Below are 25,398 nucleotides of genomic sequence, written 5' to 3'. Positions count from 1 at the left end.
CTCACAATGCCATTGCGACCCTCGGGAGCTTTGGTGGCCATCACATGATGGTCCTGCAAATTTTGCTGGGTGGCCTTCAGCCTCATGTCTGATGAGCAGGTGAGGAACTTCCCAAGGGGCACCCACTTATCGATTGGCCAACTAGTCCTCTGGACACCCCTGTTTCTCCTTGTAGGGAAGCCTCAGGCCACTGTTACCCTAATTTAGGTTTTCCAGGGCTGACTTTGAAGCGCTGCTCCTGATAGCGGTTGTCCTTTATCTATCACGCAGTGAGGCCCCAACCTCAGCTCAGGCATCTGTTACTGATAACCAGAGATGATTTATCCAAGCATTAGCCTGCATATCTCTAGCGTTTCACTGTGTGTGTTTCTGTCCATGCACGGTTTGTTTTTATACTGCTCCTTCTCTCTGGCCTTGGCATCAGCCCTTTCTGCTTCATGCACGTGAAGGATGCAAGCAGGGACAACTCCACTTGTTTTGCTTGTGTGGTTTCCTAATCCCCCCTCCAATGTACAGATTTTGCTTCAGCCAAACTCCATCTGCAAACACGTCCATGCACTGTGAGGCAGAATTTGGATGCAGGGGGATCCATTCAGATAAACTCACAAAAAAAGAATTAAACTTGCCATAAAAGTAAATTACTAATACAGTACTGTCAAAAGAAGCATTAAGCATCAGTAAGAGCTTCTGACTTTCTCTATTGTAATGCAAAAAGTTGCAGCAAAAAGTGATTTAAAACTGAAAACCTTCATTTCAACGCTATCGGGATGGGATGTTTTGACAACCCAACTTCTCCCCCACTCCCCTGATTTTTCTTTCCAAATAAAACCCTGGCAGACCCATCCCGTTCTGCTAGACGGCTCGATTGGAGTGGAACTGCATATTTCAGCAGAACACAGTTCCAGCAGAATTCCCCCAACCAGCTCTGCCTCAAAGCTATTCCCGTAACCGAGGGTGGAGAAAGCACCATCTCTTTATTTGTGTCTGCACAGCTGTGCTTCTGCTCTGCGTTCCCTAAAGCAGATAGGAACCAGCTGTGGGGTACGGGCTCCTTCGCGGCAGCGTTAGGCTGTAGCAATAGTGAGCGCACAAGGATATATTTTTATTTATTCTCCAGTTGCAAAGGGTTATTTCTACTCTTCTTTTAATTGTCTTCAGAGTAATGAGGTAAACACTTTAAGGAAGAGCTTTCTTCTAAAATAACTTGTAGAAAGATGGACTTATGTTCTTTAATGAGTTTCAGGGTGGCTGTAATGTGTCAAGCAAAGGTCTGCCTCCCGGTGCCCTGCTCCCAACCTTGGCCACAAGCAGCTGCTTGAAGAAGTATAAAGGGCCAGGAAAATGTATATAACGTATCCCCTGAAGTCTCTCCTCTGATTTTTATTCAGCTCAGGGACTTTCCAAACTGCATGTGGTTTCTACATACTCAATAACCCTCAATGCGTTTCCCTGCCATCAGTTTGTCTCGTGCCCTTGAACGTTGTCCAACGTTAGCGTCAGCTCGCAGGCACTTTTAGTTTCAATTTGTTCAGCAGGACTCCAAGTAACTCACTTCCTGCTGCGTGACTTGTTTTCGTCTTTCCGATACCCATTTTTTTAATTCTTGAGCTCTCTCCTGCATTTCTCTGTCTACAAAGCTGAGACCATCTCATCAGCCAAGAGCATGTGTGTGCACATGTTTCTTGAAGAAACTGAGTTGTGTCTTTCCCCTCTGCCAATAAAGTGATTTTATCTGGTTCTGCAGAAGATCCTAGCAGCTCTCTGCTCTCTTAGTAGCTGACCCTACTACTAGTCTTGCAAGTTTTTTTTTCAGTCAAAGAGGCAGAGCCAGATTCTCCATCGTTCACTAGGGCATTGCTGTTAGTCCTCAGCGTGGAACTGCCTGGTGCTGTGTTTCACCATCGATTGAATTCATTATTGACCCTCTACGAAGGGCCCTTCTCAGTGACACTTTTCCTTCCCACCTGTCTGTATGTGAGAAACATCTAGAGCAAAACAGGATTAGAAAAGCTCTTGCCAAATTCACGACCAGTTTAAGAACTCAGCCTTAGAGCTTCACTTTGTGTTTAATGTCAGAGCTACTAACATTGCCTTTAGTGGGGCTGAAAACTGGAGCTTTGCATCAAGTGTTTTAGGAGAATTAGATTTCAGCACAGAGTTTTAATTTGAGTTATTGGGATTAATTTGAATGTGTGATGTAAAGAGAGCTGGTGCATGGCTGGAAAAGGTAGGTAGACACATTTGATTGTCCAGGCTGCTCTTGGCTGCAGGGGATCTTCTCATTCCTGCACATATCCTTGCTCCCTTATGGAAAAGGATTGTTCTGGAGCTGCTGAAATTAAATCCATAGCAGTGCCAAAAGGGCGTCGTAATGTTGTAGCTAGAGACTTGTTCCCCTGCTGTGCCGAGCTGTGCACAGGAGAAATTTTGAGTAAGAGCCTTTCCCACTGCCACAGACAAAGCTAATAGGTGACTGACAATTCTGATTACTCGTAGTTCACGGGGCTTCTCTAATGGTCGTAAATCTCTGACAACGATAAATGTTGTCATTAAGTCTATGTAAGCAATTGTTTTGAAGATGTAAAAGCAAAACACTTTTTATTTCATCTTCTGAAAGTTGGAATGCATTGTAAAAATACACACGGGGCTGCACTATTATTAAAACTGGTTTTTTTACATGGGTCAGCTCTCTGGCTAAGACAAAACACAAGCGAGGCCCAACTATAATGTTTGTAGAAGGTGCAAGGAGTGAGAACGGAAGAGCAGAGTGACTTGGATTATCCAAACTAATTTGCTTAAGGTTTTTTTTCTAAAATAAACCAATTCTGCATGGTGTGCAACAATTGGGAAATGCATTGCTTGAGGCTTACAGCGGCAGTTTGGCCAGCTTGGGTATCTCGTAAGCCTCATGGAAGAGCTCTGAAACCTCTCATGAGTTGATTGTGTCACTTGGCAGGGTTCCTGCCGTGGCTGTGAACCACATGTATTATCTAGCCTAATGCTTCCTGACTACCTGGAACGCAAGGGCAATTTTCATGTAGTTTTATGGCACTTATTTTCTAGGGGTTTTTTTCTAGATGAAAATACAAGACAGGTTGGTGGTTTTTTTAAATGGCTCTAAATAGTGATGGTGACACACACCCTAATCATGTGCAATTTATGGCCTTAGGTTTTATGGCACTATAAATGTGTAAGCTGCCTTGAATCCTCCAGATGACTACTTTCGAAGTAGTGTAAGTGTTTAAATGAGCAACGTTGCCAAGTGTATAAAATTCTACAAAATAACTTGACGCTTTGAATCCTGAAAGAGATCGATGTCAATGAAGTGTGCTTTAATCTTTGCCTAATTAAGTCTGCTTGTTTGAGAACCACAAGTCCTTAATGCATGTGTTACTAATCCCCTGCCTAATCCAAAAAATCTTTCTGAAAGGGAATAGTCCTAACAAGACAGACGTTTAGGTCAATAGAGTCTCTACTACTCCTTGCTGAGAGCAGGGAGGAGAAAGCTCAGCAGGCAAAAGCCCTCCTTTGAGCAAAATCTTTCCTGGCCTCAAAGATTAAGCATGGAGCAAAGCTCAAACTTAACATTTCTCCTGAAGCATCACGACCTTCCGAAAATGCACTGAAACTGTTTTGCAACCCCTGACAGCACTTGTGATCAGGTGGGTGCTGTGGCATCAGTGGGATTCTCATCACCCTCTTCGTAAGCCCCTGAGAGGCTGTTGCTCTGTCAGTAATTCTAGCTGTGCACCACTTGTGAGATCCCACAGATACCATGTTGGCATAATCTTCAACCATTACTTATCTTTGATGGGTACCAGGGCCCGAGTCCATCTTCAGTGGTGTAAACAGTCTCAGATACAGCTTCAGTGGTGTAAACAGCCTCAGATACAGCCTCAGTGGTGTAAACAGCCTCAGACACTACCAGGAACTCGGCCATAACGTCAGGATGTGGCCTGAAGCAAGGCAGAGCTTCTGTCCTGACCATCACTAAAGAGGCTGGCTGTACCAATCAGAGTTGAGTTAAATGCCTGACTTTGAGATAATATCTTTATATAGCATCCTAAATCCACTTATGCTTATTAAAATTCCAAGCTCTGGTGAGCGCATAAACTACACAAGTAGCAGTTATCAGGGCTACGCAGCTGGTAAGCCTCACGCGTAAGTCAGGGGAAGAAGACACAGGGTGAGGCTGGCGTGTCTAGCTGAAGACTCTGGCTCATGTGCAGATTAGCTGAGCCACGTACCCTTCCTGCCCAGTGCTCGCCTTCCTGGCTGCCTGCGATGAGAAGCTGGGGATCCCCTTGGGCAGGATGTCTCCAGTCTGATAGGCGCTGCCATACGGCAGAGCGAGGGAGGAATGTGTGAGAGACACATATCCTTAGTGCCAGAAAGCATTTTCTTGTGCAGCCTCTGGCTCCTCTGATGAAATCGTTGCTGTTGCTACTGCCTCTCAGCAGGGAATGGAAACTCTGGAAAGGTTTCTTTCACAGAGTGTCTTGGTTTGCCTCTCCCTGGTCCTACGCAGGGGTTCTGCTTTTCCATCTCTGCCAGACAGGGTGCGGTGCAGATGGACAGGGAGGTACTGCCTCGAACATGGGGTCCAACAACAACGCCCCGTTCCTGTAAACCAAGCAAATGAACCAGTTCCTCTGGGTCTTTCATTAGTGAAAGAGGACTGGGGGACCCACTGTCCAGAGCATTTCCACCAAAAATCATTGGAAATCTAATAAAGAGGATTACAAGAGACATGAAAAGGATCCCTGAGCTGGACTGGCTTCTCGGCTTTCCTAAAATGATTGCACTAGGAATCCTGTGGCCAACAAGGAGAGGTTCTTCCCTCTTCTGAGCTGTGGCCCATGCTTTGAGGTTCCCCTTTGTCTTCCACTGTTCAGCAGATCCTGTGACTACTGTGGATGTGAGTTCGAGGAGAGTTGTAATTTGAATTCATTTAATATAAAGACTTAAGACTCTGCTAGAGAAAGGTAACAGTGACTCTTGATTTTCAGTCTACTTCTCCCTGATGTTCCTCTCTTTCCACCGCCACCTGTCCTCCCTTTTACTACAGTCTCCAGCGAACATGTTTCACTACGGTTGAAATTCAGATTGGTGTCCCCTGTTCTACTTTCACAGGGAGCCACATGTCAGCAGGAAGGGAGGTGCTGCCAACAGTCTGGGCCTGCTGCACCCCTGGGAAGGTAAAGCTGGATTGGGGCACTGGTTGATGAGATTTCCAAAATGGCTGATAAAGCACAATATGTGCAGAGCGGAGGCAGTCTGAGTTCTGCCACTCTTCTGCTACTTGAAAACAGATGGAGAATTCCTTTGTCCTGAATATGTAACTAAAAGGCAAAGACAGGCAGGTGTGACAGAGGTCGATAACAAGGCAGACCTGACTCTGCTCAAGTTCAGACTTCAGGGTATGTTTCCCTCCCTAGTCTGGCCACGGCTCAATCCAATTGTGATCGACTCCGAATGAAGCATGGCCTTCAAAAATCTATATTTGGGTTGAATGATCATCTGTAGCAGCCTTTCAGAACCCCCTTCTTCTGCCTACTGATTGGTGGATGCTGCAATGGTTCTTGGTCATTCAGATCCAAGCTGTGGCTCTGCAAATCAACTTGAAGACAGGGAGCTTCCACAGGCAGCTCCGCGCTGACCTCCCACCCCACCCTGGAGCACTCAGGCTCCACAGGAGACAAGAAGGCCATGTCATAGGTCTTTGACATCACCAACCACAACCTGGATACCCAGCATCCCACTTGAACTTGTTGACAAGGTGGTGTCCTCTCCCATCCCATCCTTGGTTTAACAGAGCCTTCAGTATTGACTTCACCAAGAGAGACGCAGCTGGTGACCCCATCCTCAGATATGCTTTGCCCTCAAGACCTACATACCTATAGTTTCAGCAGAGGAGGCCTGCCACAAGCACCTCTCAGCTCACCAATGTCTGTGCTGAGTTCTCCAACTAGATGGAAAAGTCATTTTCTAAGTCCATGGCTCGCTGCCTGCTGTACGGGGGGGATGCAGTGCTCAGGGATGCAGCTGCAGCCACTGCAGAATGCAAAAAACAGGAGGTCTTGAAAGACTGGAAGCTTTTCAAAAGCAGGAGGACATATCAGTTTGTAGATGGCTGCTGCAGAAACCAGGGTCCAACCGAGCAGGGGAGGTCTCTGAGGCAGGAGAGAGCTGTGGGGAAGGACTGGAAAGAAGTGAAAGAATTTGGCTGGTAGAGATGAAGTGTATGAATGTCTGAAGTGTACTGAATGTCTATCAGTAACTATAAGCCAATATAAATGAAATACCAAGTGAGGCAATGCAACTTGCTAAACAGTTTAGGTTTGAACAAAAATAGAAACTTCACAGTTTTGTCATGTTAAGTCTGCACTGGAATAAAATAAGCAAAATTAATTCCCTCAGCTTTGGCATCATATCAGTGCTGGGTCTGGCTCCTCTGGCGTACTCTGCTGAGAGTAAGCCTGGTGTACTGGGTATGCTTACTCTTTCTCCCAACCTAATGGAATATTTCAAAATAGAAGCACAACTTCTTTCTAAAACCTACAAATCTTTGTCTCACATATGGTTATGTTAAACCTTTTGTCAGGCTGCTGTATTCAGCTTAAAGAGGGGGCTTTTCTGAATCGAGTTGCTGGTTCCACTTCAAAAGCTCGACGTGTTTTTAAGTATCTCTGAAGAATCCATTTCTGATTCATTACTAAAATACAGCCAAGTCAGTGAAATGCCTTGCGCATATGTGGGGTTTTTAATGGGTTTCAGAGAATTTCATCCAACTGCTACACAGAAGTTGAGATCAACCTGTGACTGCAATGAACATGATCAACTGTAAAAGGCCATTCCAGCACAGCTGTCTGGGGTGCCAGTATTGTTAAATGGAGATCTTTCTGCCAAAAGTGTCTGGTCTAAGGCAGATATGCACTCCAGAGGAGATACTTCCAATTTATAAGCAACAATAAACCATAGCCCACCCTCTCTTCTGGGACCAGTTGGGGCTGCCACCCCATGAGGGGAGAGACCCCACGCCCTCCATGACAGCCACTTTCCACAGAGGGAAAGGGCTGAAATGGAGGAAAATCAAAATCTCAGCCAAGTGGGATGCATTCCCAACTGATACCCTCACCTGAGCATGACTAAACATTCACCCAGAATCTTGCTCAAAGCACCACTTAACTCGAAGTGGGTCAGGAGGAACCGTGAGGGCTCCTGATCACTTTTCAAGGCAGAGTTTCTGGGGTTTGCTAGCCAATGTCTGTCTAGCCAAGTTGTCTGCTTTTTTCTAGTGCTATCAGAATTGAAGACCCCACTGCAAATGGTTTACACAGTGGTTTCGTGCCAGGACGTGGCTCTGGGATGACGGCCCAAAGCCTGCAAGATCCCACCCTCCCTGCACCGCCGAGCAGGAGACAAAAATTCCAACTTCTTCCATGCAAACGTGGCTTCGTGATGCTGCAGGGATGGGGTGGTCCAAGCACATCCTGTGTTGTCTGAGGAGAGTGAAAACCCTGTAAAAGTGAGAGGGGAAAGGGGATGGAGGGCACAGGCAGGATGCTCTGTGAGGGAAGACACTGCCTCAGTCTCATGCCCACACCCAGGCAACATCCCCAAGCTCACGGGGGATTTAAATCACTCCTGTGTGTTTTGAGGGGGGTGTCTGGGGTAAATTTTTGAGTTTTGAGCTGATTTCTGACGTATGGGTTTTTCTTTTTGGGAGGGAGTTGTTTCTCCTCTGACGCCATGTTGATTTCTGCCTCTCTCTGATGGGCATTGCTCCCCTCCTCGGGGCTGTGGGGTGCTGGCCTTGTGTTCGCTGAGAGAAAAGGGTGAAGGGAAGGATGGAGGACAGGAGAGGGAGCACAGCGCCGGCCGGGACGGAGAGGGCGAGCGATGGCCGGGCACAACGGCTCCTTGCCTCAGTTTCCCCCCCCCAGCCGGGGTCCTCCCACCCTACGGAGCACGAGGGGGCGCTGTGCTCGTTGGGGGCGACAGCCAATCACCCCCGCCGCCCCCCTTCCCGCCGAGACGCGGCCCTCGAGTCTCCTAGCAACTCGCCCCGCCCACCGCGCTGATTGGCCGCCGCCGCTACCGCCGCCATTTTCAAACCGCCGGTTCGCCGCCGCCGCTACTGCCGCCGCCATTATCAGCCCTAGCGGAAGCGGTGCAGCTCGGTCCGGTCCCCGCCTTTCCCCCCCCTCCCCTTCCCCGGCGCGACGTGTCATCATGGAGGCAGAGCCCGTGGGCCAGAAGTCCCCTCGGCGGAGACGGGGCAGGGCCAGTGCCGGGGCCCGCGCCAGCCGCTCGCCGCCGGCGGACAGCACCCCCGGTGTGGCGGCCTCGGCCGCCTCCTGCAGCCGGTAGGAGCCGCGATCCCTCCCTGTCCCCCCGTCAGGGGCTGGAGCCCTGCCAGTGGCCCGCCGTTCCTCCTGAGCTGTGCGTGCCCCGCGAAGGGGGACCCCACCGTTCCCCTGTCTTATAAGGGGGGGCTCCTTTCAGCCTGCAGAGGACTCTACGCCCTCCTGCTTTGTAAACGGAAACCCCCGGCAGGCTGGGGGGGACCTCTCACCTTGCTTTCTCTTACAAGGGAAATTCCCTTCCTCCGGCTGTACGGGACGCCCTCCTATCTCATAAGGGGAATTCCTTTGCTGTAGGGGACCCCTTGCCCTACTACCTTATTAGATGGACACTTCTTTCCTTCCCCCTTGCCCCCTACACCCCACCCCAGGTTGTAGGGGACGCCTCCCTCTGTGTCAGAGGACACCCCCCAACCCACCCCCGGCAGGCTTTCCCTCCTGTCTTATACGGTGCATGTGTCCCCTATAATTAGGCAAGGGGTCCACCAACACCGCATCTCAGACGGTAAGAGTCGGGGAGGGGCGTTCCTCAGGCCATAACCGGTTTCCCTGCCTGTTCCTGTCCCATAAGGGGGGTAAGCTGCTCTTATCTCCTCTGCCCCTGCGTGCCAAACTTCCCCTAGGCTTTCGTGCAGACTTTCCTCCTCCCTCATCTCTTGTGGTGGTGTCTGGCAGGCTGCCTACAGCCCACATCAGTTTGGGAGAAGGAGGAGAGGACCCTTGTTGCTCCTCGGGGTGGGACTAATGTGGAGGTGGGGTGTCTTTTCCATCTCCTGGAGAGATTGGCTGAGCCTCCAGGATCTCTGCGGGCCATAACACCAGATCAACTCCCTCTCCTGGGTGTGGAGAGACCCGCCTCAGCTCCACTGTCAGCCCTGGTTTTTACTCTGAATTTTAAATCCCTGTGTGTGCTATTTATCAGTGTTATTTTGATATGTGGAAATTGTGAGACTTTCCCAAGACCACCCAGTGAAAGAAACTGTTATTACTTAAGTTAACCTGAAGATCAGCTTATCTGTGTTGACCCCAATAATGTTACCTGGGTGTGTTTATAAGTAGCTCATGCCCTATCAGCAGCTGACCCCTGAGTGACCCATGTCCTGCTGACTCGTATCTAGACAAACCCAGATTGATCAGCAGAGGCTTGTGTTTTCTGTTGACCTCAAGGTTAGGAAATGACTTCTCCGAGCGCACAGGTGATGTAGAAACAACCTGTTTCTGACAAATGTGGCTCTAGTTACCTCAGCCCAGTTTCTACTTCCAAATGCTGGTTTTTGGGTAGAGGTTCACTCCTAGATGTGATCAGGATCTTTTCCTTGCTGCCCGGGTTCTTTGTGCCTGATAGAGGATTGCAGCCCTTTGCATCCCAGCCTGGCAGCTGCTTGGGGTGGAGTGGTGAGAGATGCTCCTGCTCTTCCTCCAGCTTAATTTGTGCCATGGGAATGAGTGGGAAGAAGGTGACTGGGGCAGTCCCTTGTTTTGAAACCTGGTGAAATTCCCCACAGGCTGGAGTGGATGTTCTTTATTAGGTGACTTAAATGAAAGCAAGGTAAACTTCGATGAGCTTGGGTATTGTAATCGCTGGTCTTGGTAACCATTGTGTGATCTGGATGGCAGAACATTTTAATGAACTTTTAAAAATAAATGTTTTCATAGAAGCATGCGGCAGTATCATCTTGAGGATCAAATCGTAGCTCCCTAATTACCACACTTGAAAAGCATAGCATAATTGAAGGTTTCAGTGATTTGGTGAGGTGATGAAACACACTGGCTCAGTTTCTGGGATGGTCGTGCATTCCTTTGTGAGGCTTGTCTGTGTGGAGAGGCCCAGGGAAATTGTGATAAAACTGGGAAAGGAGTTCATGCAGATAAGACATGCATGTATTAAACCTTCATCTGGAGACTCACAAGCAAGAGGATGCCAGCTTGGCACCTAGATGTGATCTTGTGATGTAGATAGAGAAATTCAAGAAGTTGCTGGCTTGAGGCTTGTTCACAGAGTAATAGAAATGTTTAACTGGAAGTGACTTCTGGGAGGTCTCCAGTACAACACCTGCTCAAAGCAAGGCCAACTTCAAATTTAAGTCAGGTTGCTCAGAGCATTGGCCAGGTAAGCTTCAGAAACCTCCAAGGACAGCGATTTTCTTACCTCTCAGGGTCCCTATTCCAGAGTTTGATCACACCCATTGTGGGGGAAAATATTTTTCCTTCTATCTAATGGGAATTTTCCTTGCTGCAGCTTGTGCCTGTTGCCTCTTTTCATTCTGCTGTGCGTGCTCAAGAAGGGTCTATCTCTGTCTTTTCTCTACCCCCTTTTTAGATAGTTGTAGACAGCAGTTAGATCCCCCTTTGCCTTCACCCGGGCTGAATGAACACACTCTCAGTCTCTTCATTCATCCCATGCTCCAGTCCCAACACCATCTTGTTTGCCCTGGGCTGGGCATGTTCCAGACGTTGCTGTTTCTTGTACTGAGAGGCCCAAAGCTGGACCCAGTATCCAGATGGGGTCTCACAAATACTGACTGGCATCATTTGACCTGCTTGCTGTGTTTTTGCCACCCTAGTAATGCAGAGCCAACTGTCCTGCTTCAAACCACTAATAACAGAATTTAAATTGTTTAATCCCTTCAGCTGTTGGGGAAGTGGCAAACTAGGACAGAGGGATGTTGTTGTTTTTTAAACAAACAAACAAACAAAACACCACAACCTGGAAGCGGTTTGGGGTTTTTTTAAAAACCACTTTAGCCAAATACGCAAAATCTGTGTCTTATGTTTGAGTGGTCCTGCTGCTGGACTCAATTCCTGAGCTTTAAGCCAGTCTAACCTTGCATGGGCTGGTATAGGTTAGTGTGTGACTTTCCCCTTGTTAATGGGGACTGCATCTATCCACCTGTTGCGGGCTAGGATAGGCAGCAGTTCCAACTGTTTGCAGTGTGTTTGTGGTCTGAACTGCCAGCCTCTTGTGCAGGGCTGCTCTTAACAGAAAATCCACAAGCTGGGGGGTTGAATTCAGCTGGGCCTCCAGCAGAGCCACATGGAGCACTTAAGCAAAGGCCTCTACTCCCTAAGCAAGCGCTTTTGCACTAGAACATAAATATGTTTAAACATATGCATGATAAATTACCTCACTACCCCTGTTAATTTGCCTTAACCTTGTTGAGTGTGTGCACACATGCATGAAAAAGTTTTTGTCTCCAGCCCTGTAATCTGACCCTGGAGGAGGAGTCCTCTGCCCTTCAGCCTGATTTTAGTCAAATATCTGTCCAGGCAGAAATGGAGCTCCAGTTGCAGGCCTGAGGCCTCTCTGATTGAGAGACTCTGTGAATGCACTAAACACATTCAGCAATGTTTGAGGGCGAGGTAATATCCTTTATTAGACAGGTCTTCCTGCAGACCCTGCTTTGCTTTTGCACCCTTAGTCTCTCATAGCTCCAACATTCCTGAGTAGTCTCAAATCTGCTGTTTCAGTGAGGTTTTCTTAAGTATTAGTTTGACTTTCATTGGAAGCATCAAGTTTCACTTCTGTGATGCTAGAGAATTCCTGACACTTCCAAAAGTGGAGTATGTGGCCAGGGAGGTGTGAAGCGATGTGGTTTGGACAGAGTATTTGTAGTCAGCCTCTTGTCTGCCTAACCCCAGAGTTGCATCTAAAAAGGGAGGAGAGAGTTGATAGCATGCTAGAGACAGTGACTTCACACAGTCATGAACAGTGAGTATTTCCCCTGATAGCTCTGATCTGGGGACTGCTTTAACATCTAATTTTCCATTCATCCCTTTCCCCCATTGGCAATAGCACTGTAGCTCTTGCACAGCAATGTGAATCAGGTTTAAGGTATAAACATGAGGTAATTGCTCTGCTGAACAAAGGGAGAGGAATCTATAGAGTGTGTCCAAAGAGCTGCAGTCCTGAAGGGGGGAGTGAGGAATGGGTTTAGCAAGAACAGCTAGTTTCTGAGCCAGAATCAGACAGCATTACTGGTGGCTGGATGAGTATTTCTCTGAACCTTGTCCCCCCAGCTCTGACAACTAGAAGATGACCAAAAAAATGTAGGTAGGCTTCTGGGACAGATAAGGGAAACTTTGTTTTGGGGTTTGTTTGCTCTGTAATCTTGTTCCCAACCTCACAGTTTATCTAGTCTCAAGGTGAATCCAGGTGAAGCTGAGAGCTCAGGGGCATGTTGTCTCTTCGGAGGTAACACACATAAATAAAGCAGTGAGTCCTCTCTCCTGCCCCAGACATGCTATCTAACCCCGACTTACATGTTGCATACATCTTTTGCCAAGCTGCAGGAGCCTGTGTGGAGGCTGGCTCTGGAGCTCCCTCCAGCTGGGATGGCCCAGCACCCCACCGGGAGGAGACAAGTACCCTCCAACCCCAGGCAAGCCTGGAGCTCACAAAATTTTTTTTAATCTTTGTCCAGAGTCAACTGTTCTCTCCGATATCTAGATACATACTGGAGCTTTCATATTGCAGAAGCACCAGAGGCGATCGTGCAAGGTTGGAGTACTGCTGTGCTGAGCTTCTGAGGATAGAGATGGGCTGTCAAGTCACACATCTAATTAAAGCCCTGCCTCATCCTCCCCCTTCTTGAGTGTCTGCATCTTTGGTAGTACAAAGCCACAGCTCTTTTCAATCGCTGATCCTATGATGCGCGTGTGGTGTTGTGCCTGTTCTGTGATCTGTTGGTACTTGCTCAGCACCTGAGTCCCAGACCTTGCAAAGACAGTGGAGTTCTGAACAAGAGACAGTGTTGTGTCACTTTGAGACAAGCTATCTGCAGTGGGAAGGGAAGAGAGTCATGGTTGATTGTACGTATTCATGTACTTGTAAATATTTTAATTGTAACCGTCAGTTCTCAGTAGTTATTCAAATGGGATTAATCCAATGAACTGGCTGACTTTGTATGGAAGGATTAAAAGAAACTAGTGGTTTTATGCAGGTCTCATTAGGGTGGAAAGTAGGAAAGATGCTCAGTTGTCAAGCTGTGAAAGCAAGGGTGGTGTCATGGTAAGCCCCTGAGCAAAGGTGGTCTGAAGCAGGCTGATTGGTGTTGACTTGAGAAAACAAGGACAAACCGCTTCTGTCTGGTGTGATCAACAGATGAGGCTGACAAAAGAGCTTGGTAGAGTAGCAGGTGTTGGGGAAGAGCTGAGAGTCTGGTTTTGTGTTTTCTCACAGATGGTGCAACTGTGAACTGCTGCCAAAGGTGGGGTCTGGGTTCCCCAAACCAGCTCCGCTCCTGCTGCTTTACTTGCAGCTGTCCCAGTCACTGCGTGGCTGCAGGGTGAGCTGGGTAGTTGGTTTTGTTGAACCTGTACCCAAAAAAAGTAAAGTTTTACACTTAATCAGCAGCTGAACCACCTTTCCTTATGGCTATGGGATTGCTGCATTAGGTTTGCAGGGATCTGGCTGGGAGGAAAGGAGAAAAGTGGCCTTTTCTGGTGGCAGCCTGCGGTCACGCTGGAGAGGTGTAATGTGAAGTGAGACCCTTCACTGCGGCCTGTGCAGGAGGTTTCTCAAGAAGAGGTTTGTTTCTGTAGCAGAAACAGCAGCAAAGAAACTGGTTGTCCACATGGGAGAAGGATGGGTTTGAAGAGAGTCCTTTGTGAATTATATGTTTACATATTAAAAAAAAAAAGCTTTTTAAAATCTTCCCTGATCACCCACTTGTTCTGCACAATCTGCAGTAAACACTTCAATTGGCTTTTATTTATTCACTATACACATTTAAACTATTTAAAGTCAGTTGTTTGTTAGCCAGTGACCTAACACTCTGTTGTGAAGGCCAAGTGTTTTTGATGGTAATGGCTCTCCCTTTCCTTTCTTCTCCCTAATTATGGCTTTTCTGAAATGAATGTTTGTTTGCTCTTGATCTCCGTTGTGATTAAAGCCTATATTCCATCAGACTTTCTTGGGCTGGTAAAATAGTAATGAAGAGTGCAAACATGCACTTTTCCTTCCTATTATCACATCAAAGTTAGCACAAATGGAAACTTCTACTCCACTGAAGTAGGTAGCTATTAAAATACATCACTTGACATAATTGGAAGCTACAGTGTAGCTTTCAGAAAATGTCTAGAGGCTCTTGTATTACCACTGATTTTTATTCCAAAAGCAGGCTGTGAGTGTCTGTGTCCGAATGTGTTCAAGGCACAGGAGGTTCATATGCAACCACTTCAGGTGTCCTTCCATAGGCCTCAAACGCAAAGCACACGGGAGATGGGTAATACTGCAGTACCCGTACTCTCCTAAATTGTGCATCCATATTTTGGCCTGAAGTTACTGTAAGAGGATGCTGATACTTTGACAATCGTTCCTAAAAAACAAATAAGGGGTTGGGGTTTTTAAGGGTTAAAACCCCACTTGTGTACTTTGTTATTTGTGCTTCCCCTGGACTGTCCTCTGCACAAGAACCCCACAATGTTTCAGCAACTTTGCACAAGAACTCCCTAAAACTGGGAGGCTTCACACTGACAGCAGTGATCTTGTGACGCTATTTTCTTCCTCTATAGACTATCTTTCAGTGAAATAGCTAGTACCATTTTACTGTCATCTTTCTCTTTCCCTACACTTTGAGTGTCAGAGGGTTTATTAAAATCGAGTATTAAAATCCAGCAAACTGGAATGAAATCCTGACCTTACTGGACATCTACTAACAACGGTTGGTGTGGGGGAACTATCTTGTACCTGGTGTTTTTCTGCAAAGGACAAAGGAGGTGTGAGCATACCTGACTAGTCAGCTGCACAGCGCTGGAATAGCTCCCAGGTCTTTTTGTCAGGATGTGCAAAATGTGTTAAAACACAGGCAGAATTAATAAACCAAGCTGAAGTATATACTTCATGTACTTCCAGTGGCCTCTGAACAAGTATCTCTAGGAAATGTTGGTAGTGCCTGTGGGAATGCTGTTCCACCCCCAGTGTGCTCCCAGTGCAGCTTGGTGTTTCTCAGTGCTTGGAGATGTTGGAAACAACAGAAATTTCTCATCGGGAAGATGAGATGAGGGTTGGGGAAGACAGACCGACCTGTAAAATCACTCGGAACTTGCTTTTTCTAAACCATGGACTGCTACTTTCCCAGCTTATATGGCAAGTGCCACCAGTCAGTTATTAAAACCTATTAAAACCTTTCAGCACTCTATGTGAATGTTGATTGTGCCCTCTACATGAATGTTGATTGTGGGTAACACCAGTCTCTTAATTACTATATGCTGATGATAGCCTGCTTGTTATTGTCTTGTAAAACAGAAGTCATGCTACACTTACCAAATAATTATCTTCACTCACAAATCATTATTCTCAACATTCAGTTGCTTGAGCCTAGCTATTACGGCTTCAATTAATATTTTCAGGGCAAGCTGATCACAGATGCCTTGCAGAATGCTCCCTTCAGATAAGTAACTTGCAGCAGATGAAGACAGGATATTACTGCTGAGCCTAGCTAACTTCAGTCCTGTGAGTCAAAAGATAAGGATAGCATCTCTCCTGTAAACATGAGCCCTTCAGTGCTTTTGCACCCAGTGAAGTCATCTTTGTGTGTGCTGAAAGTATCTTTTCTACAGTTAGGGATGTTCTTAACTCTAGCTGTCTCTTCTGACTGGGCTTGCTTCTGACCTAGGTATCAAGCAGAGGTTGGGATAAGCCCACAGCAATGACATGGTTCGGTGTGATGGGGAGAAGACCTCACTCTCCCCCATGTTTTACTTGTGAGTAGCTGCAGTAGTTCTTAAGAAAAAAACCAAAGCACTTAACTGCACTTGCAGCAGAGATTGGTATCGCTCTCCTGGTGAGGTGGAGTGTCAAAATATTCTTTCCAAAATCACAAATTATATTGATGCCTAAATCTCCTACTTGGATGGGAATAGAGCATAGAGGTGTTTCCTGCAATTGCAAGCAACAGTGCAACAGAGCCTACAAAATGTCTGCTTTGTGCCCTGTCACTACAGACTACACATATTTCCAGATCCCTTGAACAAGTTTAACAGCTGCTGGTTATGATCGCTGATCTCCTGGAATCTGCTGTGCAAAGAGAAGAGATAAAAATCAACGGCACTGTTGATCTCAAAGATTAGCATGTGAAGAAGAGCTTTATGAAATGGGCCTTGCTGCTTTTGCAGGGAAAGGCCAAGAAAAAGCAGCTAATCCTTAGAGTCCTGCTGATCTGACTCCAAGTGAGGAGATTCATTTTACTGAAGTCATGCAAGTGAGAGACTATCCAGGCATCTACCTCGGTTATCTTCATTTTAGGAGGAGACTCTGCATGTCTTGACTATATCCTGTGTGATCAGAGGAAACTGAAACACCATAAAGTTGGTCTTTCTCAAAGGACCAGATCTTGCATCTGTAATGCAAGAGACAACAGGTAAAGGCAGGCAAGGGAGCACAAGAACAGGAGAATTTGGAAGGAATGGAAGAATGATTGTTAGATACTGTAGAGGGTAGGTAGTCTGAGACTACACTGGGAAATACCAGAGTTCATCTAATCAAGAAGAGCAGAAAGTTAGCAGCCTTTCTTCTAAGCAAAGGTGGTGGGCACAGGCTTTTTTGAGGATATCAGTGGATGTCCTGCGAGGAGCCTTAAAATGAAAGCAAAGACATGTGGTGTGAAGGCAAATACATGTGGGGCTGGAGGGTGCAGAGAAGAATAATGTTGCTAATATGGAGGATTAGGAAATTATTTTTGGAGAGGTTTGCCAAAGAAGTTGTACTGTTGTCCTACATACTTGCTAAAGTCAGGGGAAGTGTTACATCAGGCATATCCAAACAGGCAGCAGAGTTTAGCTGTCAGGAAAGGCTGCATCTATTCCCAACAAACACTTATTTTTGTCAGAACAAGATTTTGATATATGCTTAAGTGTGAAGCCCAAGTTATACCAAAGTTATCGTGCCTCTTGACTTGTATTCCACTGCCAGAGAGGCAGCCTAGGTTTATCGTGTGTGCTGCTACCACATTAGTCCTCAGGTCTAATGAGCTTAGATGAGAACTGCCTATGGGTGAAAGAAAAGTTTGAGTTGTGAAGGAGAAAAGACCTGGTTTTATTTACTTAATCCTCTCCTCAGCTCCAGAAACATAACTGACCTTGTACTCACACCTCTACTGGATAAAGAGGAGTTGTAAGAACTTGAGCTCTTAACTGTCTGGGAATGTGGAGAGAGCGCTTCAGAGCAGCATCCTGGTGCTTTGGTGCTTTCCGTCATGCCATGTGGATGTAAAAACAGCACAGACTAAGGTGCAACTGCTTCCCTGACTGCCCTAGCTTCACACAGAAGCCTTGAAACTGTTGAAATTAAAATATTCCACCAGCTCCCATTGCTTGTCAACCCTTTGAAAGGGTTTAAACTCTCAGCTTTGCTGCCAGTGTTTTCAAGAGCTCAGATTGAAAAGAATGGGAAAATTAGTTTCTTGACAAGTTTTTGTTTTCTTTTTGAAAACAAAGATATGAAAAATGTAAAGACTGCTTCCAAAAATCTTTTCCTGCCCAGGTAGACCTGTATAAGGCTTCTGATTATTAAATCACCTGCCATTCATTCTCACACACAGGTTTCCAGGTGGTAGCCAACAAGCCTCATGCTGCTCTTGAGCTTGCTAGAGACATCTCCAAGCACTCTAAGGCTGGCAGTAGTCAATATGTAAGGAGGGAGAATTACTTCTGATAAACTTAACTAAGCAAATTACTGAAGGGGGTGAGGAAAACTGACAGCCTCAAAGCTCATCTGCTTCTCCACAGAGCTGGTATTTGACTGAGTTTTAATAGAGCACTGGGCATGTCAAGTAGGGGCAAAATTGTTGTTAACCTGCATAATTGCCTGTCATGTGGACAGGCTCTAATGTGTGATATTGTGCAAAGGAGGGTTGGAAATGTGAGTAGGTTTGAGAAAGCAACAGTGCTGTGGCAGCCCTCTGCAGGGCTAGGCCCAGGTATCTTTGTGAAAGGGAAGGCTATGGAGAAAATAAAGGGGTAGGAAGAGAGGAGAAGCTTGTACAGGCTGAGGAAGGTGCATTTGCAACTCTGGGAGAAGAATGAGACTGTGCTGCTCTTTCACCAAGAGAACTTGTGGGATGTCTTCAACTTCCACCGTTGGATCAAGCTTTCCAAATGTCAGAGCTGCGTACTTTAAGTATTCACATTGTTCTTATTCCTACTGAGCAAAATGCTCAGTACCCACATTTGACATCATACCAGATGTCAAGGCTTTCCGTTTCTCTTGTATTAGGAAACTTTTGCGTAATTTCTTTTGGTTTCCATTTTCTGGGCAGCTCTTTGTCTTGCCAAAGTTATGCCAAGTAAAACCCAACCCATCAGGATTTGAAAATGTTTCTTCTTCTGGACTCGATTTTCAGGAACCGTTTACATGTGGAAGGATGTGAGCAAATGCCTTAGACCATTTTTCAGAAGTGTCAAAGCAGATGGCATGCACTGAAGTCCCCTTCAGCTCTTATGAAGTAATAAATCTGCCAAGCTGTCTTCCACTTCACACAAGTTTCTTTTAATACAATACCACAAGAGAAATGCAAAATACTACTTTGCCTTCCTCATGTACTTGGAAGAGTGACTTTCTTCTTGAATTTAACTTACTAAAATATTAGGGCTTTTGTGTTATCAGTATCTTTTTTAAAAGCACTCAGGGTAAGCTGTAGGTAAACTTCTATTGCCTGAAAAGAAAGATTTACTCAGTCTTTGCTGATCTAGGACATGGAAATATGATAAGCGGTTGTCTAGATTCACACATAATAGAAGTATGGAGAAATGGTTCAGAAAATTTTAGTGTGCATGTCCAGTGGCTGCAGATTAACCTGTGAATCTTTCTGTAGGAAGATAATGAACAGGCACTAACTAAAAAACTTATTAGCATGATTTTATCAATGAAGGATTCCGAAATAGGGGCTCATCTTTGGAGGCTTGGAGAAAGACAGTTGGGGGTAACCAATTTTAAAATATATTTATATATTGTATGAGGTGATAACTATGAAAAGGGTATCTTTTGGCAGTTGTAGTGGATATTGCTGTCTGTGGTAGTAAGCAAGCACAGTTTGGGAGCTTATGACTGAAAGTACATAAATGAGGGAGGCGTGCTGGTGAAAGACAGTTTAGATCTTAGCTAAAAGTCTTGAATGGACCTAGAACCACCCAATTTCTTACAATCATTGGTTGTATTGAGAAGCTGTCATTACTATTTGGTTTCCTTACTTGCAAATCTTTTCTTGTTGGGTGTTTCAGCACCACCTTTCTTCTAAAACATTGTTATGAATTCAAAGCAATGCGTAGGTGAAAATTTGATCTCACTGAAACAGATGGCGAAATTCCCAGTAAATTCACTGATTTTACCATAGTATTCCAGGATTTTACCCTAGACTGCTTTGTACAATGGTTTCATTTCAAGTGCCAGTCAATCTGACAGCCATGGAAACTTCCCATCATGGCTGACCTGCAAGGATTTCCTCTCTGGATACTGGAAAAACTTCATCCCTACCATTCATGCTTGTTTTCTAGCTTTGCTATTAGTTGGTTAAAGTTACTTGTTGACTTCTCTCTATTTTTTTTCCCTTCCCCCTTCTCTTCCTTTCCTGGCAGATCTGCCAGTGTATTTTATATTTTAATTTCTGCATCGGCTTTAAATCTGCTATCGTCTGTGGTGTTGCTCTGAAGAAACAGCAGGAAACATGGGGTTTCTGGTAAGTGTCAAGCCACTGCAGCAATGAAACTTAAGGGAAAGTTTTGAAATGCCTGAGAAAGAAAAGTAGTGATAAGGCAGCCCTGACAATAATATGCGGAAGGAAGAGCTCTTCCCAGAAAGGAACATGATAGTGAGAGATGAACAAACACTGGGAAGCAACAGGGTGAGAGAAATAAAACAATTATATGAAAGTTTCCCTAAAAAATAAATTATAAGTGGGGAGGAAACAGCTGGTGATGATCCTGAGACTGCTGAGGTAAATCAGTTAATGAGGATGGAGAAGCCTTTTACCCCAGTGAAAATCAGTTGAAGATTAGACAGTGCTTAAGCTCTACATGGACAATTCCCAGGGAAGCTAATGGAATTTGAGGACTTGTGTTCCTTTTATACTGGCAATGTTTGGCTGCTTTTTGAGACTTAAAAGATGTAAACATCTGAATGTTTACACTGAATTCTTATTTAAATACACTGAATTCTTTAATTAATTCTTTAATACACTGAATTCTTATTTAAATTTCAAAATTCTGCTCAGAAGTAATGCTTATTCATGTCTGCATCGAAGCTTTCTTGAAGGTAGTGTCTCTTGTATAATGTGGGTTTGTATTTAGTGTGGGTGTCCATAACAGTGAAGCTGGTACCCTGATGCCTTCTACTGCTGTAATTGAAGGGTCTTCTAAAAAACTCAAATGTAAGTGAATGCAGGAATTACTTCATCTGCTAATCAAGACTAGCAGCTGGATATAAATATAAAATACTTCAGATTAGGAAAATGAATCCACTGATTTCTGAAAAAGACTCTAGATAGATCATTCAATTTGAATTTGGCTTGGAAACAAGTAGTATCACCTAGGGTCTTCCTGAAATGAGTGTTGTCTTGCAAGAGCAGGTCCTACAGCGGGTTGGCCAATGTGCCATCTTCCAGAGATGGGGATGGCTGTCACTGAGGGATTTCTGCTTTGCATTTTATGGGGAAAAATGCTTCCTGCAGTGGAATGCCATGGAGACCTGGGCATTCAGTAAATGTGGCAGGAGCGTGTCCTCAGTGGACAACTGCTGCTTTACCTTCTGCATGTCTTCACAGCCACGCATGGGCAGCATCCCATTCAAGCGTGACTTTGTCACCTCCTGACAAGCCCTGAACACAAAGGCTGCAGGCCTGAGCTTAGGAATTAGATTAATCTTCAAAACTAAACCATGTCATGCTATTAACATACCAGTGAGCTGGAGAAAATGGCAGGTGAAGGTTTGTGACTTGCTTCCAAATAGGATTTTAAATGGTCTTTAAGTTTGTCCTCCTAGCTGCACATCTTCCTTGCTTTTCCCAGCTTTTATACTCTCCAGGGCAGTCCCTGGAAAGCAGCTGGAGTTTCATGTAGGATTCACATGCCTAAATATATACCTTGTTCTTTTAACTGTTTAAAATTTGCAGATTCGTTGCTTCAGCTAGGGTACCTTATCCTTTTGCTGTGAGAAATATAAATAATTCTTCAGTTTCTCTGCACCTGAACTTATGGGTTGCCAGCAAATCTGTTTAACTCTGCGGTGCCGTAGACTTGGTGGTCCCACAGTTACCACATCCTGGTGAGAGGGGAAATACCTTATTAAATGTGCTGACATAATTGTAAGTAATTATCTGACCAAACCTTCAACTTTACCTGCAAATGGACAGGAAGGCAGGCTTGATCACAGACCTTGACTTCCTGGTGTCTTGCCCTCCTCAGGCAATTTTATTCAGGGTTACTTTGAAGTCTTCCCAGAAATTAAAGCAAGGACAGAGGCCCTCCCAGTAGTCTTAACAGGGAGGAAAAAGGCACAGATTATTTCAGACCTGTCAGATGTTTGGATGGATCCCAGATGGACAAGGCGATTTCTTTGTTCCCCGTCCTTGTCAACAAGTTCTGCAACAGAAGCCTTTACACCCAGAAAAGGGGTGGAAAGTGTATCTGTGCGGTCACGATCTTACAGACTTTGTGCTACAAGCACCATCCCTGCTCCATTTGGACGGTTCACTGCTCACCTTTATTCTTAATCTTTATTTTGGTGAAGCCAACGAAAATGCAGTCTTCAACAACAACAAAAAAGGCAAAAAGCCAATAATGTAGTTAGAATTGCAAATCCAGGTGGGCCACACCTTATGTGGAGGAGTAGTAACAACTTCAGCCAAAGTTTCCTGCATGTTTTAGCAAGCAGTCCCAAGGACAGACAATAATGCAGACTGGTTTCCTATGGAGCTGGCTTGTGCTTGGACTCTCTGATGTCTTTTTCTCCCCACCTCCACGGTTGAGGTGTAACAGTTCATTCATGATGTGCAAAGTTGAGAGAGAAAAGTTAAAAAAAAAAAAAAAAAAAAAAACAAAAAAAACACAAACAAAAAAAACCAACCAGACAGACATGCAGAGATCAAGTCCTTGAGTCTGGGGAATGGAGGTAAGGTCTATTAGGGAAGAGCTTACCTGCCTTTGGGGGCCTGGGCACTCCTGGGCTATGATCCCAGAGGTGACTGAGCATGATTTGCATCCTGCTGATGCTTCTGTGCAAAATACTTTTGCTCTTCCTACGGTGTGTGGGGTGGCTGGGCAGCAGAAGCTGCTGCAGGGGAGTTCTTAGGAAGGCAGAGACTGTCCAGTGCCATTTGGAAAAGGCTCACACTTCTCCCTTTTCTCCTCCATCTTTTTCTCGTGTCTTTCTGGAGCGCTGTTACCACCAGGAACTTTCTTCTCGCTGTGTTCTCCTGTGCTGGAGCACACACAGGGAACTACAAAGTATGGAATAAGGGACTCCAGAGCCACTGCTAATGCTGGCTTAAGCAAAGCTTTATAATTTCTTTTTCTGTCCCTTCAGGAGCTGCGAAGCACGCAATGAAATCCTCTTCCTCTAGGTGTCACCACCGGATTGGGAAACAGATCTTTTCCTCCTTTCACTCAGACTTTCAGCTTATTATTTACAATAAATTGCCTGGTTAGGCTACATTTAGGATTCATTTATTTTTACTGAGTCAAAGGGATAGTGCTTCCCCACCCAGGATGAAAGGAAATAATTTCTCGAATACTACTGGCTGACTTTTTTTCCTTTCCCACACTGAATTAATATTCTTCCACGACATACTCCCTGACCATGTCCTTTTCCTAAACCATTTAAACTCAGCTCAAAGGTGACCTGGGGGAAGAAAAGCAAGTAGGGAACCACACGTGAAGGCGTCCTGGACGCCCTGGGCTCTCATCACATGGGTGGGCTGGAGGAGGCAAGCAGCAGGGCTGGGAGCGTTCATCACCTGTGTCTTCACTTAAAAGCTCTTCTGCAAAATTGTCTGGGTGGTTCCAGATTTATTTCTGAGAACCCAGATTATGTTAGTCTTTGACATCAGAGAGACCACAAAAGCCTATTGCATAAAGTTACAATTAAGCTGATTTCCCTCCCCCGCACACGTGAAGGTCTTAAGACTTTGTAACTGCATCCATATCTTGCTCAGTGAGAAGAGTCAGTTACAGCGCTTGGCTTAGTTTAAACCTCTAGATGTAAGGTTTTCCAGTGAGCCTAAGTGGTTTAATTCCCACAGGCAACTTTTTTTTTTAATGCCACTTGTGTTCCTGAGTCCCTTAAACTGGTTGGAAAATATCACCCAGAGCACTACAAAGCATGAACTAATTACTGGCCTGTACTCAAAGTCCTTCACAAGTGACATTGCCATTAGTTTCATGGTAACTTTGCACTTTGTACAGTGATCTGTGGAAGCAGTGGGCCTGAGCAGCTGACTTTGTTATAACACTATTTTACAGAGGGGTCAGCTTTGAAACTCAGCAGTTAAGGACAGACCGAGACCGATGCAGAAGTGCTGACTTTCAGCAAAATGTCTATTAACTGCAACACAGCCTGGCCTCTGGCTTGCCTGCCTAGAAGGCTGCCAGCTGCTGTTGGTGTCACGTCCCCTTCCCTAAGGTGGTTTATATCAGTAAAATGAGTTGGTGTTTTAGCTTGTGCTGTATCAACAGTTGGGAAAGAAAGTTGCCCTCTGTAATAGGTGAAGTGTTGAGATACGCAATCTTGTCAATGCAATAGTCCTTATCATTGTATCAAGCCATGTTTTCTGAACCAGGTTTACATATGTAACGTTTTGTGTTGCTGCTCGTTATTTCAGCTGACTAATGTATCTCCCACTCAGTTTTTGACATTCATTTTGATTTGTTAGTGATTATCTCTCTGCATTGAGCGTACTGTGTTTTGTTGTTGCATGTAGTGGGGCTGTTGCAATACTAATTCATACACGTAAGGGGGCAGATTTGAGATTGTTCTGGAACCTAAATAGATTTTCTTTGTGTAAAGAATTGCATCGGGATAATCTTTAGAAGAGACGGAGTAATCTTTGTACTAGCTCTCCAAGAATGTTCTCTTGAACATGAGTAACCACTGGTTGAGCTGAGTGAGTTTTAATAATGGGTTTCCTGTGGACAAGTCTAGCAGACTTTCTCTTCTCTTCTCTAAAGATTGTACACTCTTTCTAGAGAGGTGCTTTTTTCCCCTTGCACTGTGAGATTTATTTTCTGTGTGGGTGGTATGTTTGTTTGTTGTAATAACTGGAAATGCCTATAACGCTTTTATTAAAACTTCATTATTGCTCTCTGTTTAAAACTTGAAACAGACTTCAGGTGTATTTATACTTCTCCCATGGAAAGAGATTAGAGACTCTGTCTGAACTCTCCTCCCTTTCTCATCATGCTAGCTCATATGTCTTCCTTGGCCCCCAAGCAGCTGCCTTTCCCTGCCAGCCTCCATAAAATTATCCCTGGAGGCAGCAGTTCCTTGTCTACTGCAGTAACTACATTTTCTCTGATTTCTTAATCCTTCATCTGTATTGTTTTGTCTGAGTTTCAAGCTCTTTTCCTCCCCTTGCAGGCCTTTCTTTAGTCTGTTCCTTATCTGCTACTGCCTTTAAAACCTATACGGTCAGATAGCCAAATAACATCTGAGACTGTCATCCCCATAAAGAAAATTTGGCTTCTAGCCTGAGGTCTAACTTGATTTCTACCACCATCCATGTGCAAACTGAGCTAAATTGGCCAGATCAGGAGAATGGAAGGTATCTCAAACTGGTAATTGTCATCTAGGGCTTGAACCAAATCATTTGAGAGCTGATACTCCTCTAAACCTTTCCCACCAGCACGAGAGAGTGGAGGGCCTCAGGAGGAAGCATCATGAGATATGTCCTAAACACCTACAAATGGACATGGAGGCAGGGAGGACTGAGAAACACCGATGTGGTTTTAGGTTGGGGTTCTGTGACTGCAAACTTAGGTCAGACATGGGTACCAACCATTTGGACCAGCTTCAGTTGGGACCAAATACTGAAGCTCTCACAGAAAG

General features: G+C 45.3%; 1 protein-coding gene across 1 annotated transcript in view; it reads left to right on the top strand.

The window, feature by feature from the left end:
* Positions 1 to 8,206: 8,206 nt before the first annotated feature.
* Positions 8,207 to 25,398, top strand: part of NET1 (neuroepithelial cell transforming 1) — a 56,446-nt gene continuing 39,254 nt past the window's right edge. Inside the window, exon 1 of the mRNA XM_074869668.1 lies at positions 8,207 to 8,369. Coding sequence (XP_074725769.1) covers positions 8,236 to 8,369 — 134 coding nt within the window. The 5' untranslated portion in view covers positions 8,207 to 8,235. The remainder of the gene's footprint in view (positions 8,370 to 25,398) is intronic.

This window comes from Strix uralensis, chromosome 5 (genome assembly GCF_047716275.1).
Source record: "Strix uralensis isolate ZFMK-TIS-50842 chromosome 5, bStrUra1, whole genome shotgun sequence".
NCBI classification, from domain to species: Eukaryota; Metazoa; Chordata; class Aves; order Strigiformes; family Strigidae; genus Strix; species Strix uralensis.
The sequence above is the reverse complement of the archived record's forward strand: the minus strand, read 5'-3'. Positions and strand labels throughout refer to the sequence as shown.